This window comes from Heloderma suspectum, chromosome 3, assembly GCF_057233095.1.
Source record: "Heloderma suspectum isolate Gila_16-S chromosome 3, 16-S_ref, whole genome shotgun sequence".
NCBI classification, from domain to species: Eukaryota; Metazoa; Chordata; class Lepidosauria; order Squamata; family Helodermatidae; genus Heloderma; species Heloderma suspectum.
Genome location: NC_139460.1, coordinates 180644362 through 180663173, shown reverse-complemented (window position 1 = coordinate 180663173; position 18812 = coordinate 180644362). Strand labels below are relative to the sequence as shown.

The following is an 18812-nucleotide window of genomic DNA, read 5'->3' as shown; positions in this document are numbered from 1 at the left end:
TTTTTTGTGGGGGAGACTTCACAAATGGCAAGAGACCCACCAAATGATTGAGGGAAATGGAGTGGGACCAGGACAAGTGGGTGGGACCTTCTGGGGAACTCCAGAGAGCTGGACTGGGACACCTGGAGGGGCAGATTTGGCCCTGGGCCTGAGGCTCTGCACCCTGTATTAGAGCAACAGTGCTGGGCAGGTCTCTCCAGATGAGCTAAGAATGCAAGAACTTGTCTCAGTCCGACCCAGCAGGGTTTCTCATGCAATGCCGCTCCCTAGACATGTCCACAGATTAAGCCAAAATTCAAAATGATCTCCTGCCCCTGCTCATCTTTAAAAGACACACACAAAAATGGAAGCACAGAAGCAGGACTTGGGTGTTTCTTCACTGTGCATTCTATAACTCAGGGATGGGCGACATGCAGCCAATGGGCCATACACATTCCCCCCAGTGTGGCTCCGACCTGCAAAATTCAGGGGGACCCAAAAACATTAACATATGTGGGGGAGGAATCAAAATGGCATCTGTAGCTGTTACTGAGCACCAAAATAGTCGAAATTAGCTTGCTGTCAAAAAATCGTTGTTGTTTTTTGCAAACAAAATGGTATCCTTAGCTGCCAGTGAGCACCAAAGGGTCAAAATAAGCTTGTTTGAAAGCTAATTTTGGCCCTTTTGGTACTCCATAGCATCCACAGGTACCATTTTTATTTATATTTTTTTCCCCTTGGTTTCGGGACCCATGCAGGGTGTGTAGCACCACTGGGTAGGGGAGGCTGGGTAGGGGGAATAGCCCATGTGCCTCCAGAAGTTGCCCATCCCTGTAACTTGATCAAATCTGGGGCTTCCACATGGAGAACAAGCAAGGCTGTATCCCTGAGCCATAGCATCCATTCCTGTAGAAGACCTGCTTACAGGCACTGTGAATTACCTTCTTAGAGCCTGCAATTTCTCTCTGATGATGTGAGAGGTCTGCTTGCTGAGGAGTCTGAAGCTCTCCTGCAACACATACACAGGAGCCACAGGCTGCGTTTCTCTGCCTGTTCTTCATCACCCCATAACTTTCCTTTTAATGCTTAATTTTGTCTAGGAGTTGGGATGGGAGAAACATGGAAAATGGGTTTGTTTTAATTTTGATTATTGTTAGCCATCTTTCAGGACCCTATAGGGGCAGGAAATAAATCCCTATAGGAGTAGGATATTAATAATTTAAATAAATAAATAAAACTAACCACTAAGAAGAGAGATAAGGGGAGATGAATAAGAACCAGTGACTCATTTTTCCCAGTGTGTGAGGTTTTGATACCTGCCTCCCAGCTTTCTCTGCCTGCTAGTGGGGAGAGTCTTCATTATTGTGGATGGCTGAGGTAACAGACAGGAAGGATCACATGGAAGCTCTTCTTTTGTGATATATCAATATATCACATTTTAAGACCTGATTGATACATTACTGTGGATTTCTGGGAACTGCTTCCCTGAGATCTGATCCCTGACCTGTCCAATAACATTTACATGGAAGAACCTAGTGGCTAGGGTAAATTATGAGGCTTTCTCCTCACTCACTCCAGGGATAAAGAACTAACCCTGAAGAAAAAGGTTAGACCGAACTTAAAAATGGACAACCAGGGCAAGTTCCCTGAAAACCAGCATTTGGAGCAATAAATCCAAATGCCATTCAGTAATTTTAAGACAGAACAGGGGGAAGGGGGTCGCCAAAATAGCAGGAAGCATGAAAGAAGAATGGTTGACTAACCTCATGGAACTGTTATAAGGCTTACTGGGTTACGTGTAAGCACTTGAAACACTTGCAATGCTTCTTCATAGCCTCCTCCTCCCTAGAAATCAAAGTAATATAGGCAAGCTGAATAGAGACCTACCCCACACCCCGAAAAATGAAAAGCATTATTAGTGAAATACTTTGATGAAGTGGGCTGTGGAAGGCTTAGAGTTGTAAGGGTCCTGCAGGGTGTGGAGACAATAATCCCAAGAGTCCCTGACAAGCAGGCATCAGATCATATGGGCTTTCCTTCTGCTCCTTGCTAAATATATGGCAGCTAAATATATGGCAGTAGCAACAACTTTCCCCATGAACGTAGGCTTCCACAAGGGAGAGGGGCGGGTCCATGCAGTGGCCATTAAGATGGCTAACCATGGGAAGGAAGCATCCCTCTTCCAGCCTATGTGAGAGACAAGAGGTTCAGCCTAGGAGGGAGAAAGGCGCTTCCTTCCCTTAGTGTCTGCCCCTACTCCTCTAGTTTGCCTTATGCCAGAGTTAGGCAGCCTTTTTGAGTCGTGGACAGATATTGGCAATTTGAGAAACTGTTCTGGGCACCACCACAAAATGGCTACCATGGGAGGTGTGGCAAAGTAACGTGCCCAGAAGATTGAGTATAAGGCACAGGTGGGGTCTGAGCCCCAACACATTGAACAACTAACTCCTTTGAACCCCCAGCACTGACAGAAACCTATTCCACAGCAAAATAGGTTAATGTTTTTTAAAAAGTGGGATGGTTAGTCCCACCATTCTTCTTTCAAGCTTCCTGCAAAACTAAGAATGACTAAGGGCACAGGCTGGCAGGGGCATGCTGGGAGTTGTATGCCTTTTCTCTGTCTAAACATGCATAGGATTGTACCCTTAATGAATGTTTTGCCTGTGTCGGGTCATCTTGTGAGTTCACAACTGAGCTGGGAGTTCAGTTAATGTTTCTGGATGCACATTCAACTCCCTGTCTGTTGCTACAGATTTACCATATAATATCCCCTATTCTTGAAGAACAGCCACATTAGTCTGTAGCAGTGAGAACCTTGAAAATATGGTTGGACTCCAGAAATTCTGCCACATCTTTCCTGCCTACCCCAGCCCCTTTGCTTCAGAGCGTCACCATTGAAACAAAGGAGACTTCAAAGGAAAACTGAGGTGAACCCCGTGAGCATTTCTTCTATTGGTCTGGTTAGGAAACTAACATTCATAGGTGATAGTGTGTGTATTGGAGCCCAATGTGCATATTTAATCTTATTTTAAAAGATTAGCTGCCTCGAGAGAGGGGGCGGAGGTGCAAATCATCCCCACGTGACTCCCCTCTCCACAGGGTTTGTATACATGTATGCAAGGTAAGCTAAGGCTGCAATCCTGTACTCACTTACCTAGGAGTAAGCCTTATTGAACTCAGTGGGGTTTATGTTTGAATAGATATGTATAGGATTGTACTATAACTCCTGTATTTCAACAGGACACTTCAAATATATATATATTTAATACTAGAATCTCCAAAGGACCATGGTAGTTTTCAAGGCTTTACTACTACAGACAAGTGCCCTCTTTGCTCTTCATCACCCCCTACTGAAGCTGCTTTTCTAAATGAATAATAGCGCCAGGGCTCTACAAGTTACACTTAAGGTGCAGACGTGTAGTTAGTTCCTAAGGTACTGCATTCCCAGCCCCTTGTTTCACATTCACCAAATGCTGCCTACAGATATCACTTCTCCCTTTGGCCATAATTTAACTATGCTATAGGCTGCTTGCTCACATCTAGAGGACATTTTTAAATGGGGGTAAATATCAGAAAGCCCTCCAACTTCTAAAATAAAATCTAATTTAAGAAGAAGTGTCCAGGTCACCTCACTCTGCATCATAAGCAATGCACTGGAAAAGTGTTTTATCCAGAATTTGTGTTTATTTTTAGGGGTCTCTTGCCCTCCTTCACATATTACATTCATATTGTTGCAGTGTAGAGCATAAAGGGAAAATCCTTTGCAGTATTTGATTTATTTATGCATGGTGTAACAACAACAACCAGGAGAAATCGGCAGTCTAAAAGCATGAACCCCAGAGCAGTTCCTTAATGGACAAAGGCAATTCATTAATGGAGAGATTATTAATGGAGGTAAACAAGAATCACTGGTTTTCAGCAGCAATTCTCTGTCCTTGTGGGAGAGTCTCAGTTCCACTCATACAGAACTTCATCAGAACCCCTGTTGCGTAGTGCAGGTTGGGAGGAGAAAAGTCATTACGCTTGTCACAGAATGACTTGCCTAGTTCATCCCCGGTTTGCTCCCCCCCCCCCGCCCTTTCATGTTATTGCTTGCTCTATTGGCATAGCAGCCTGTGCCATTGATGGTAAAGCATCGTTTGCATTATACATCAAAGCACCGAGCAGGATCGATCAGGATCATTCAGGGTTTGTGTGCTGCTGTGGTTTGTGTGCTGCTGTGGTTGCAGAAGGTTTTGTGGAGGCTTAATTGAGGTGCCTACAGGAAAAGGCTTGTGTTCTAAATTGTTCTGGAAAAATAGAATTTGTCAATGCCAGAACCCATCCAACCCCTTGTAGTGACAAACAGGAAGATACCTGGGGCTCTGAGTTATCCAGAACTGATGTTGTGAAGGACCGTCTGCTCTTGACAGATGTTTTAGAATCCTCCCTAATTCTTTCCTGACTAGAGTGTTTTCCTTTAACTTCTAGGTATTCAGTGTTGCTCTGACTCTGAGTTAACTAGCAGGGGTTGCAGTGCAAAGTGTGTGCGTGCATGCATTGTTATGTGCCTTCATAGATAGACGTTTTGCTAGGGTTGCTCACAAGTCTTTGTATCTGTGGCTTTATATTTCCGTGTCGTTTCAGGAGTGCACTGAAGCTGCCAGTTTCAGAGCTCTGTAAGAAAGGACACCCCCCCCCCCCCGCTGTCAATTTAAAAAAGACACAGTGATGCTGGCTTGTGGCATGCAAGTGGTTTTCTAAAATATATTTACTTTACTCTTTAAAAACTGGCAGCTAGCTAGTTCTCACAGTGGTTATATTCTTCTGCTACACGCCTGTCAAACTGGTGGAAGCAGAGTATGCATATGTATAAAAATAAAATAGTAATTCATCATGTAAATGAATACAGATACAAATGCACCCCCTCCAATTTCCTCAGTCCTTGACTGAGGCTGTTCCTTTCAATAAACAAAATAGGTTATGACCCCATGAGTATCATATAACCAGTTGTTTATTTCTCTTACAACGCAATCCTATACATAACTACACAGAAATAAATCCCATTGTTCTCAGTGGCATTTACTGCAAACAATGAAAGTGTGTATAGGATTGTAGCCCTAATAAATAAAAAAAGCACGGGGGCGGGGAGATTCTCTCAGGTACTTTTGTTCAAGAAATCCCCATTCATGACAGTACTGAGCCTCTCTCTCTGTGCCCACTTTGGCTCACGCCATTTTGCTGCCTGAAGCTGAGCCCAGATGGCATCCCCACACAGGCCAACACTTTAAAAGTCTTGCGCCACCATTCAGACACCCATTACTGTCTTAACCTGCACCTCGTGCTGCCCCCTGAAGCGGGTTGCTTCACGCTGCTACGTGCCTATAGAGGTTGCTGCTGCAAGACACGGTTGATGGCCGCTAGCTTAGATGTCTTAGCAGATCAGACCCCTCCATGCTGGAGAATAGCACTTTAAGTCTGCCTGAGACTTGCAGAGCTGGCAATGCATCTTCATATGGGTGTTTTGTTTTCAAGGTGCTTTTTAAATACCCACATGGTTTGGGAGCTAAATTTTTAAAAAAGAGAAACTCATCTGTGTTGGAAGGCAATGAAAATGCAATATATTTTTAATTAGAAAAGAAGAATACGAAACCAGAAGAAACATGCGAAAATCTACAAAGAAACAGAAAATTGACAAAAAATTGACATGAATTAAATTGAAATTACAACCCCCCTTCCTGCTTGTCGCTTCCCTCTGTTGCTAGCTGTCACGTATACATATGGGTTACAGAGCAGTGAGCAGGATTGCTAAACATATGCAAATGTCACGGCAGAGCAGTAAAATAGAGGGGAAATTTATGCCAATTTTCCAGCAGTGATCAATTGCTTCTGCGCACTTGCGTAGGACCAAAAAGAGTAATAATTATTTAAAGGTCTGAATGTGTTTGGGACACTCTCTGGTGTCCTTTTTTCTCTATTTTCAGGAACACGGGGCAGAGGGCACTGAGAAGGGATGAGGGAGGATGGCGGCAGTGCTAGCAAGATCACAAGGAGCAGCAGAGGTTTCGCCACTCTTGCCAGGCAGCTCTGTAGCTGTTCCTGAAAACTCATGATGAAGTTGCCCTGTTGGGTTTGGACGACATGACAAACCACCATGGCTATGGACAACCCAGCAACAAGCCATGGGTTCTCAGGGTGGCTTGTTCATGAAAAATAAGCCATCCTGCAGAAACTGCACTGGGTGCACAACACAACAACCCACCATGGCTGATCAGCCATGATGGTTGTCGTGTGGTGCGAACCAGGTTGATATTTGAATGGTTTTGGTACAGCTCCCCAAAGGATCTCACTATCTCGATTTTCTGCTGTTTGAATCTGAACTGCAAGTTCAGCATCTTCTGTAGAATTAGCCATTAAAAGTGAAAATCGATGCTATCTGTTTAGATACTTTTCTTGCATATCAAGAAAAAGAAAAGCACAACCGATACAGGAGACCTTCCATAGACACTCCCACCAAAGATGTCAATCACTGAAAGTTAAAAACACAAACATAGTAATAAAATCTTGACTATCTAGGACTTCAATGAGACTTCCACTGTATGATAAAAGCATGCCTATAGCACAGCATACTTAACCCTTCTAATTGGATCCTGTTCCTTGAGCAGTATTAGCATGAGGGCAAGAACGGGAAATGACCATCACTTAATGGATGCGCCCGATCTTGTCTGGTCATAGGGTAGCAGTAACAGCTTTTGAAGAAAAGCTATGTCAGAAACTAAAATTGTCCAGTGCAGTATAGTAGTGCATGAAAACCTCCCTATTTGTTATTGAAAAAACATAATAAATATTGAAAATAAAATAATAAATAGACAGATGAAGAGCTCGGCTTGAATTGGGGACACCTGGAAGCTCACTGGGTGTCTTTGGCAAGTCACAGTGAGTGGGTTCGGTTGATCGTGGGGGCAAAGGAAGCCATCATGGTTTCTTCCTCCACCCCTGCGCGTACTGTGTGTGTAACTACAATTTACATAATTACCCACAATGTAGTGTGAGTTGCTATGTCATCTGAATCCAGTGCGATGTGCAACGGGGGTGTCTTACCCACTCCACAACCCATGGTTTGTAGTAGTGGTTGTGGCATTGATAAGAAGCCACACCCACTGCGCTGGGTTCGGATGGCATGGCAACTTGCGCTGCATTGCAGGTAATTATGCAAATTGTGACCGCACACGCAACACAAGCAGGAGCAGGGGAAGAAGCCACGAAGGCTTCTTTCACCCCCAGGATTGTCCGAACGCAGCCTATATCTCTGGCTACTAAGCCACCTCACAGGGATACTGTGAAGGCAATAGGGATAGCCTTGTGCTCCTTGAATGAAGGGTGGGATGCAAGCCTCTCTCAGCATACAGTTTCCTTTTAGCTATCATGGTTAATAGCACAATAGCTCCATGAATTTGCTGGATCAAACCAAAGGTCCATCTAATCCAGCATCTTGCTTCCCACAGAGACCAATCAGATGTTCCTGGGAAACCTAAAATCAAGACATGAAGGCAATAGACATCTCCTATTGTTGCTCTGCAGTGGTTCAAATTCAGTGGGATACTGCCTCTGAACATGGAAGTAATTCAGCGGGGTGGGGGCAGCTGGCTGGGTGTTGGGTGACGTTTGCCCCAGGCTTCAGTGCTGCTTAGCCTATCTGGAAAAGGCTGTTCTTTTTCCTAAAAAATATTTTTGTGCCACTGCTACAGGCAGTAGCAGCAGAGCCCGATTGGGGATTGTTGTTTTTCCTCCCAGAAGATGTCATGTCATGATGTAGTATCATTCTGATGGGGATTTTGGGGAGGGGAATAGTGGCTTCCTCTGCTGGCTGCTAAGATACACCTATTCTCCATGGATTTATCTAATCCCCTTTTAAAGTCATCTAAGCTAGAATCCATCATATCAGGTAGCAGTGAATTCCATGCATTAATTACTCATTGACCTAGTTTGCATGATCAAAATAGGTCACCGTGGCTTATTAAAATGTGTGCTGGGCAGGATTTGAATATTCAGCACCCAGCTGCAGCTTGTCACATAACGCAACAATAGACCATGGGTTATGTGAGGGTTGTTTAACCCTCACACAACTCCTGCCACCCGGGTTCGCACATCACAACAAGCCTCGGCTGGCCTATGAATATTCAAAATGGCCACTGGCACACAGCCATGGTGGGCTGTTTGATTGTGTGAGCTGGCCCTTTGTGTGAAGAAGCCCTTTCATTCTTCTGGTTAGGTTTAGACTGTTGTCAACTACTTCCCTCTGCAGGGCTCAGGGACCTATCTGGATGCCCACCCCTGCAGATTGTTGGCTCCTGTTGGTTTTCTGACAGCTCTGGGGGATTTTCCTGCTAGAACGTTTTGGCCGATGCTCTGGTCAGTCTCTAGAACATGGAGATGACACAGGCAGTTGATAGGAGTGCTTCCAAGCACCCTCTCTGTGTTAGTAGGGTTTGTGGAGCTCCATGGTTTACGTTGCAGCCAGGAGAAATGAAATGAGAAGGAAGACCGAACAAAGGTGGAGAAATACTCAGGGCAAATACAAACAGAAATTAGAGCTCATTTTAGAGCCTACTTTGTGGTGTTAATAACAGCAAAGAAATCACACTTCTCTGACACTAATGCATATACTCAGTGTTATTCAGCAGAGTTGATCCGAATAGTGAGGAACCTACACAGCTTGGTCTCTAAGGGAGATGGACGAGCACTCAGATGCCCATTGTAATCTATTTGCAAATCACTTTGTGGGTAAAATCACTCATATCCATTCCTGTCTGGACTGCAGTTGTCCAGAGGTGGTCCCAGCAGCTCCTATGGATACTACTTGTCAGGTTTTGTTGGATATCTTTCAGTTTGTTTATCTTGAAGACAGGATTTTTTGAAAGATATAGCCTCTCACATGCTCTCTGGACCCTTGGCCATCCTGGTCTACTAACTCATCTAGACTAGGATTCAATACATGGACTTCTGAAGTCGTGAATGCCTCTTTGAGAGTGGGATACATTCCATCTGTGATGAAGGAGGCATTTATTTATCCTCTAGTGCAAGGGTAGAAAATCTGGGTTTGGACTACAATTCCCATAATACATGATCATTGGCTGGGGCTGAGATGGGAATTGTAGTCCAAAATATCTGGAGGGTATGAGGTTGCCTATGCATGCTGTAGTAAAAAGAAAAAGGAAAAAAACACCCCATAATTGGAGCCTTCTGGTATCCAATATTCCATTTTGGGGCAAGGTGTTTGAGTGGATAGTGGTGACCCTGCTCCACGTTTCCCTTGAGAATCTGTTTTGGATGTTGATAGCACACTCTGTCTCTCATTTACATCAGATCCATGGGTGGAAACCATGAACTGGTGCTTGTCAGCTGTGAAGGACTGGAAGGGAATAACAAACTGAAACTTAATCAAGACAAGGCAGTAGAGCTGTTGGTTGGGGAGCCGTCCAAGCCATATTTAGTATCACAACCTGTTCTGGATGGGGTGGCATTCGCTCTGAAAGATCAGGTTCTCGGTTTGGGGGTGTTCCTTGATCTGGTGCTGCTTTTGGAGGCTCGGGTGGCATCGGCATCTAGGAATGCCTTTTACCTGTTTCCGCTGATAGACTCTTCCTGGCAAAGTCAGATCTTGCCATGGTTATTCATGCCTTAGTGACCTCCAGGTTAGACTATCATAACGCACTCTATGTGAGACTGCTCTTAAATAGCATTTAAGTTATGGTTTTTCTAAACTTTATTTTTGTAAGCCATTCTGGGTCCAAACTAGACATGATGTTTATTGTGATTAACAAGCATGGTTTTGGTTATGGAAATAGCAGTGGAGGGGAAGCCTGTGCAGCTCCTGACTGGGTTGGGTGGGACTCTTCTCTCTGCCAAAATCCCAACAAAAGTCCCTTTTCCAAAGCTGCTCTTTGCATTTGAAGGGAAGCATATTATAACATGGGGACTGGATATAGAGGTTCATCACACAGAGCTTTTATCCTGCTATTGAGATGGCTCTCTCTCGGAAGTTTGCAGGCTCTTTAGATGATGCCGTTACCCTCCAGGGTGTCTCCCGCCATTTCCTCCAGCCTATCTCGTGTTTTCAACAACAACAACAACAAAAGTGGTATTTTTTTCCAGCCCATGGAACAGGGGTGCCATGACCTTGCTGTGAAATTCTCCAATAGCAGAAGAAACTGCTGTGTCTGCATGCTGTGGGCATTTGTTTTCAGTTTGGGAAGGCACAGTCAGGATGAGATTTGACAGGCGCAAGGGCAAGAATCACCTGCTGATTGTGACTCCTGCCTCCACATTTCTCAGCTGGAGGGAGAAGAGGGTAAAATGCCTCCCTGCAACGAAGGGAGACTGATCCCCCACCCCACCAAGCTCAGAAGCAACGTCCTCTGTTGTTTCAGAGCACCCCATTAAGTTCAGTGGGGCTTACTCCCAAGTAAGTGTGCCAAGGGTTGCAGATTTACAGCACAATCTTACATTTTATGTCTACTCAGAAGTAAGTCAGTGGTTTCATAGGGGCTGCAAGGAAACAGTACAGCAGAAGTTAAGCTACGAAAACAAGACTCCCCCCCCCCTCCTTTGCACACATGCCAGGGAGGGAGGGAGGCACTCCTTCAGTTCAAACCACATGGCTGCCGTGTAAAGAAGCTCCTCCTAATCCCGCAAGGAAACTAAAAGCAGGAAACTCTGGAAAGGATGTGGGTTGTTGCTGGTTTTTTGCTTAATGTAGAAACACCTATAGTCTATCTTTTTTTGGCAAAACAGAACAAACCCTGCATTCATTGTCACATCTACTCCAGCTTGACTTATATCCACCACCTAGGAGTAAGCGGATTTGCAAGAAAAGTATTTTGCATAGATCTTCTCTCTCCAAACTTTATAGGATGAGAAGGGAAGAAGTGGCATAGGGCCATGTGGTACCCACAGGTCTCAGGTTCAGTCCCTGGCATCTCCAAGGATCTCTGGTAATCGAGTTGGGAAAGGCCCTCTGCCCAAGACCTTAGAGAGCTGCTGCTAGAGGAGAAGGTATTGGGCTAGAATATGGAGCAATAATCTGGCTCAGTATACGGCACCTTTGAAAGCCCAAACTTTAGCTGGTCATATCTGTTAAAATTCTTTGGATTCTCAGAACAGGGAAGAGTCTGGAAGGGAACCACTTCCACTGGTGGACCTAAACAGTTGCCTGGGTGGGAGCCTGTTTTGGAACCATATGGAAGTTCCTCTGAGCTCTTCACTCCTTCCTCCAAAGAGTGGAAGTGTGATATATTTTAAAATCCAAATCGATGCCTAGCCTGCTCTTGTTTCCTTTTAGTGGTGTCAGGGCAAAAGGGATGCCTTTGTGAACCAAACTGTAGTTCAAGTACCTCATACAATTAAAATGTGCTTTTGGCAAACATGGGGCAGGACTAATTTAATTTTTCCTGTCAGTCTCTCTGTCGCAGATCAATTAAACTGTCAAGTGGATCAAATATTTCAGACTGTATTTATTACATTAAGTATTTATGTCCAGGCTCAGCCTTTCAAGCATGATGTAATATAGCAAGAGTAGGTGCTTTAGATCAATTTTGCAGAATTTGCTGTAACCTAATGGAGACCTAATTGCGTGTTTTTAATTTAGAATACAAGAGACAGCAGGTTCTTGAAACAATTTAGCAAAGGCCCAGTTCAGTTGTTAAGACTGGGCTTCCACAGACTGGGGTAGGAGCAGGCCTGGCTTCTTCTAGGTACTAAAAGAAGCCATCCCTTTATAGCCGTATTCAGTGTCCTTGTGAGAAATTGTAATGAGACAATAGAAATAAAACCAAGCCATTATGTTATCAGATGCAGCTCTTGCAGGTCCTTGTTTTGTGTGTGCCTCCCTTTAGACATATTTATACATAACAGTACTGAAACCATGTTTGAGCCTCTCTTGCACACAGGCACTTTGCATTTGTGAATGCTACTAATGCTTGATAGAAAGTGGAAGAGAGCCATTTTAAAATGGCATGTGCATTCTAGACACTGTAGTTTTTACATTTACAATGTCATGCAAAATAGTGTTACATGTGGAAAAACTCTTCGGGCACAATCCTATGCATGTTTAGACAGGAAAATGCCCCACAACCCACACCATTCTCCAGACAGCATTCCTTTTTTCTTTTTTTCACTTATTATATTTCTACACCGCCCCATAGCTGAAGCTCTCTGGGCAGTTCACAAAAATTAAAAAAGGATTAAAATACATTATATTAAGTATAAAACCATTAATGTAATAACATAGAACAAATAGTACAAACAACAACAACATATATTTAAAACAATTTAAAACAATCAGCCAAAGACTGTCAAAGAGATTTCTTTTATGCCGCCAAATGCCTGAGAGGTCAGTTTTAACCCAGAGCTGAAAAAATGACATTTGGGTGTTGTCAGGGAGATTATTCCATAAATGGAGGGCCACCACCGAGAAGGCCCTCTTCCTTGTTGCTGCCCTCTGAGCCAGGCCTTACATTCAGAGCATAGTGTACGGGTCACTTCATGCCGGGACAGGCGTTCCATCAGGTGCTGTGGTCCCGAGCCATGTAGGCCTAAACAAAACCAGCTTGTTTAGACAAAACTTTTTTTTGTCTAAACATGCATAGGATTGCGCCCTTAATTGCTTTGGATTTAAACTTTTCACAGGCAGATGGGAAACCAGAACCAGACTTTTTAGCTGTGTAGCATTATAAACACTTACAAATTAAGGAAGAGGGTATGTCTCTGCCTAAAAGGCCATTCCTGTTTCTCTTATTTTACCTTAAAGTGCCTTCTTTTACTTGACTGTAATTTCTTTAAAAGTTTGTAATAAATCATTGTCCATTAAGATGAGATGCTATCACATCATTGAACTTGTCAGTTTTTGCAAGTAAGGCTCTAATATTTTCCCTTTTGTCTAGAATGTAAAATTTGAGTTTTAAAGGGATTTAAAAAATTTTTTCCCTGTGATACAAGTATGTGTGTGAGAGAGAGACAGACACAGGCACACACTGCAACTTGTTCTACAATCAGAAACAAAGTTTAGAATTCTTTATGAGTATCAATAAACACTTAAGACAGAGGCAACCCAGTAGACATCATATGCTGGATATCCAAAAGGCTTTGGACATTTGGTTTTTAAAACTCTGTCTTTTTCTTTTCCTTGTTTGTTGTTTTAATGCTTTGAATTTGTTTTGCCCTGTGAGCTGCCCTGAAAATATTTATATTGAAGGGTGGCATAGAAAGGACTTTAAAAAAAGTAAGTAACAGTGCTCATGCGCACACCCACAGAAGTAAGTCCTGTTCAGCTCAGTAGGGCTTACTCCCAGGAAAGTGGGTGTAGGATTGCAACCTATGTAAGTAAATAAAGAGGAGGATGGATCATCTTCTGGATTGGTCACTAGTTAAAAAACAGGAAGAAGAGTTTGGAACAAATACAGTAGGATCGCCCAGCAATCAGCGCTATTTAACTTATTCATAAATTATCCGGAGTCCAGGGTGAGCAATGAGGTATCCAAGTTGCAGAGTTCTCCTAATTATTCAGGACGGTGAAATTTTATTTATCTCCAAACTGGGTGAGTGGGCAAGAAAATAACAAATGAGATTCAATGGAGTACCAAATGCTGTTGTCTGTCATTGCACATTGTAATGCACGTTGGCTCCCTTATTTATACTAATTTGCCACCAAGTAAAACTTGACTTTTAAAGAATGCACTAATTTGTTTTATTATGAATGGCTTTTGTTTTAATCATTTTATAATCTGGCTATTTTGCTGTTTTATTGTGTTTTGCTTTGGTTTTTTTGGTGGTGTTTGTTGTACATGGTTTTATGTTATCTTTGGTTATCATGTGAATGACAGAAAATGCAGCCTATACATAGCACAATAAAGCAAGCAAGCAAATGTTTTAATGAGTCAGTTTTAATAGGAGCATTTGAATTATGCCTTTGTCAACCAAAATGTAAACGTAGTTCATTCTCAGCATTATAAAGAATAAAATGTTTGTCTGTAAGACTTGGTAAGCCAAAACAATTGAATGCAAAGGTTGTCATTTCTGTATTATGGTGGGACCAAACCCACCCATACCTGCTTTGTGCAAAGCTCTTACTCAGCTTTGGTGTGAGTAGTATTCCTGTGTACCTCTTAAGTCTTAGCTGAGGCCCTGTTCTGTGTTTCCTCCCCCATTTTTAGAGTTTAGATGGGTGGGTATGTGGAACACAGCCTTTTGGCTATTGCCCCCAGACTTTGGAATGACTTTCCTTGGGAAGTTTAGTGGGCCCACTCACTTCTGGACTACTGGTACTGTATCAACAGTCCTGACCTTCTTTCCCCATTCTCACTCTGCAGAGAAAGCCATGTCTGCCGCACTCCTTTGTTTCTGGTCTTATTCTTCGTTGTTTAGCTATAATTTTAGAATGGCTTTTTATGGTTTGGGGGCATTTATGTATATTTGATATTTTACTGGCCACTTTTGGTGTTTTCTTCTTTAACAGAAAAGCAGGATATAAATATTTTATACGCTCACACGTTCAGCATTAACATAAGAGGGCTCTGTTGCCCAGGAGTACACTGTACTGGCACACATCACATGTGTAATGTCACGCATGTGTAAATGTCAGCAACTCAGTTTAAACATGACACAAAGTCATGGGACCCTGCGTGGGAAATTGTTTGTTTGCTTTACACACCTGGTGTCATATTTAAGCCAGGCCTTAGAGATAGGTATGCATGGAACTTAGCCATTCCACTCAGAAGAGATGTGGCAAAGAGTGGAATGGTTTCATTCAGCTCCACAAAAGCTCCAGAGTGGAGTGGATCCAGTGTGAATTCTGTAATCCACTTTGAGCATGCAGTCGACCTTGTCTCACCTGTTCTGAGGCCTCCCGTATTTTGAGGTGACCAAAGATATTGTATCACCACCTCAGAGGCCTCCAGGTATAGGAGTGGGTGTAGTCTTTAACTGTGCTAAGGTCAGATGTCCCAGACTGTGCTCAAAATCACCTTCTGTGTATTTCTGGAAGGGGCTCAGTGCCTTCTGGATCTGCTCTGTTAATGCCTTCACACCATCTGGAAGCTGTGATTCTAGTCTGATTAGTGCCCCAAATCTGCCTCATCCCCACTTAGAGGTGCCTATAGGTAGGCAGGACCCTGCAAAATCCATCTGGTGCATATTTGGAGAAATATGTTACAACACCAATCCACTCCAGCTTTGTTGATTGTTCCAGTGGCAGGTAGTGTTTTGTTTTTCCTCCTCCAGGTAGCCCACTGTGTTCTTGCTGTGTTCCTGACCACATGGGTCTCTCCTTCCTTCCCACGTATGGCTGCCAGAGTAATCGCACAGCGAGTGTGGCAGCCCTACGCATGAAAGCACGGGAGCATTCTGAGGCTGTGCTGCAGTCAGCTAACCTTCTGGCCTCCAGCAGTCCCAGTCCCACCCCTGCCTCAGGGGCTAAGCCTGGCCCAGAGAATGTCTTGGACAACAAGCCTCCTTTGGCTGTGGAACAAAATGAAAGTGAGAAGACCCCACCTTCCGCATCATAATGAACCCATCATCCTAAGAAGCCAATTCTAAAGGATCTACTCCACTGGAGCACCTCTTCAGCTGCCTGGATTATTTTGCAGCTGGGAGAAGACTTGGTAGCTGTCTATTATCTCACCAAGCTACACTTGCTAGCTTCCTTTGACCATCTTCCTTACTGACATCTTCACTTCATGGTGGATTTCCTCAGGTTCCTTACTGCTCCCACTGAATTTTCTGGCACCAACTGGCATTAGTTCAATCTAAAGGGAAACTGGATCCAGGAGTCCTGCTGGAAATAATAGAGAGAAACAAAAGGATATTTGCCTGGTGCCTATGTTCCCCCTTGGGCAAGATGGGGGTTGTGGGGAGGTGCCCTCAGCATCACCTAACAGGATCTCCTTCCATTAATTAAAAAAACTGATATAATAGAGATGGTAGGGAGAGCTTTTGTTTCATACAGAATGCTCTGGCTATGGAAAAACCTGCTGTAATAGTGGTTGGTATTTCAAGTGGCATTTGCTGAGGCTCAGACAGCACTATGGATGGAGATCAGTATCGCCAAGGCTTAGGAGATCCTATACAGGGGATGACCTGCTGCCTCAGTCAATCTCTGCAAAGGCTCCATTCCCAAGCCATTCTACACGGTAATCTGTAATGTGTAGAGAAGGGAGGCAGTCACATCTGCTCTAGGGGGTTTTGCTGGCACCACTGATTTCCTCGCTCAGGTCATGCACGTCTAAGAAGTAAGGTGCATAGCAAGACTGTGGCAATTTCCTGCAAATTGCCATGGCTGAATTTGTAGGAATCCAAGATACTTTCATGGGCCCATCACTTCATTTATGGTCCTCCCTACATTCAGTCTGGGGCTAGGAGAACACAGACATCAGTGGCAGCACTTCATACTTCTCTAGCAGAAATGTTTACATTCAGATTATGGTCCCAACCAACCGCTCTATTTCTAGGTACTCATTTTAGCTAGGATTTGGGGGGAAATGTTTGGAAGAGACTACAACATTTTGAAAAAAAACATCAGATTAGCTTCTAGACAATACACATTTTTGGATCATTGACAGCACAATCCTATATATATCTACTCTGAAGTAAGTCTCATTGAATTCAATGGGGCTTACTTCTAGCTAAGTGGGAATAGGGTTGTTTTGTAGGGCGCATAGGATTTTTGGATCCACTCTCTTCCAAGGAGAGGTTACTTTACTCTCAGTCTGCTCTGCTTGCCTTATTGAGAGCCCCTTTTCATCTCAGGCATTCCCCCTCATCACAGCAGCAGAACTGGAACTTCACACTAGCATGTTTCTGCCTCCGGATCCTATTGATTTGAGGAGGTTTCAGACTAGATACAATCAATCTCATCCACAGAGCAGAAGGAAGAAATGCAACCAAAGCCTCTGCAGCAGCAGTTGACAAAGGTTTGAATCATGATTATACTCATTATAGTGAATTAGGTCATCTGATGCGGCAGTCTTCTCAGATTAGCCCCATGCCCCTCAATGGACCCAAGTCCCCCGAGTGCCTACTGAGGCCAGGTGTGCTTAGGTTCTTCCTTTTGGAGAAGCCTCCCATTAATCTCAAGGCTTGGCTCCTCTCTTACTGTGACAATGGGTTTTTTATGATTGGAGTAGCTGTCTAGGACCCCAGATTTGCCTGCAAGGGTTTGATGGCTCTATCAAAGGTATTTCTAGTGCCCATCAAATATGTTTCTAAGGTGGCCTACAACAGAAGAATCAGAAGTACATTTAATACAGTGTAATCCTATATATGTCTACTACGATGTAAGTCGCACTGAGTTCAGTGAGGTAAGTATGTATAGGATTGCAGACCTATAAAAGGGTGTATAAAAACATATAAAAAGGATGTGAAGAGACCCTGGAGAGCTGCCCTTGACATCTCTATAGTTCCTTGATCATGAAAATGAAGTGCCCAGTTCTCCAAAGAGTCACAGCTACCCAGCTTATATATGATGATTGTATCTTAAATAACTCTACAAAAGGTAGACAACTGGAGATGTACAAGCCATATGCATAGAGCATCTCTCTCTATAAGAGCTCTTAAAGAAACAGACATCATTTTGAGCTCTATTCTTTAGACTGATGATGGGCATCCCGTGCAATGCAATATCTTTCCACAGGACTAAGCCAGTACTATCCTATTCCATGCCAAACCTGATGTAAAACTCAAATATAAGATAATTGTTCTTTATTTACACTTGACCTGTTGTTAATTTATTCTGTCCTTTTGATAAATTTGCATTGCATCCCAAAAGCAGAAGCCTAGAACCAGAGCAGCTGTGGTAATCACAGCATCCCTGTGGAGTTTGAATCCACCCAGGGTTTCTCCAGCTCCAAATTCTCTTCACCTTGTGCTCTTAAGCATTTATCTGAAGAGCAACAAGAATGCTCTCCCTGCCAAGGAAGCCTTGCGAACATCTTGGGAAGAAGAGGAATCCCTGTCCCTCTTCTTGCTCATTCCAGTCATTGTTTGGATTTTTTCAAAAACCCCTTTATTTCCTAACGTTCCACCACAAAAATGGTTTGCCAAATATAAGCAATCTCAATTTCATTTCAGCATAATTACCGATCATTCAGCTGAACTTGGCCCTTACATACACTAACTCTTCATTCTAATGGTTTGATTAAACTCATTTTTCCTGTAGAAAGGTACATAAATAAGTGAACTGTTGAGCAAATTAAGAATACTTAACAGCATTGCATCTGAAAAGTAGTTATGCTGATTAAATTTTCTGTCCTTGAGGATTTTCAGGAAATTACTTTTGATCGTCAATAACACAATTAAGTAAACTACACACACATTAGCATGAATAATTGATAAGAAATTATGTATTACCACGAAGCACTGATTTAATAATTCATGGTGTGCCACTCTAGTGACTGTGCAAAACTGGAGACTATCACAAAGCCTGCCTGATGTGGCTGGAGAATGTGCCTGCCAGTTTTGCTGTATAATAAATAAGAAGAAATACCTACTGCATGATGTATTTTCTGTTGGTTTAATAAAAAAAAAATTAGAAAAAAGGACCCCAAGGAGAGCTCTGCATTATTTTTAAGTCTTTTTCCCCCTCTGTATATTATTGGTTTGGTTATATATAGCAGAAATGTATCTGTATGCGTACACACGCAAGATGTATGTCACACTCCTTCAACACAATTCTAATGTAACTCCATTTCAGAAAGGCTAGTACATGGTGCACAAAGGTTTCCTGACTGAAAATTTCACTGAATTGTTGTACATTAAGGATGAAATTCATGACACCTAAAATCTCAGTTTTGTCACGACTAGAG

The 18812-nt window shown here is 43.1% G+C and overlaps 1 protein-coding gene across 1 annotated transcript in view; it reads left to right on the top strand.

Moving 5' to 3' along the window:
* The window catches only part of DRGX (dorsal root ganglia homeobox), a 39149-nt gene extending 20627 nt beyond the window's left edge, over window positions 1–18522 (top strand). Inside the window, exon 6 of the mRNA XM_084845568.1 lies at window positions 15235–18522. Within this exon, the coding sequence (XP_084701694.1) occupies window positions 15235–15518 (284 nt within the window). The 3' untranslated portion in view covers window positions 15519–18522. The remainder of the gene's footprint in view (window positions 1–15234) is intronic.
* The last annotated feature ends 290 nt before the right edge of the window (window positions 18523–18812 follow it).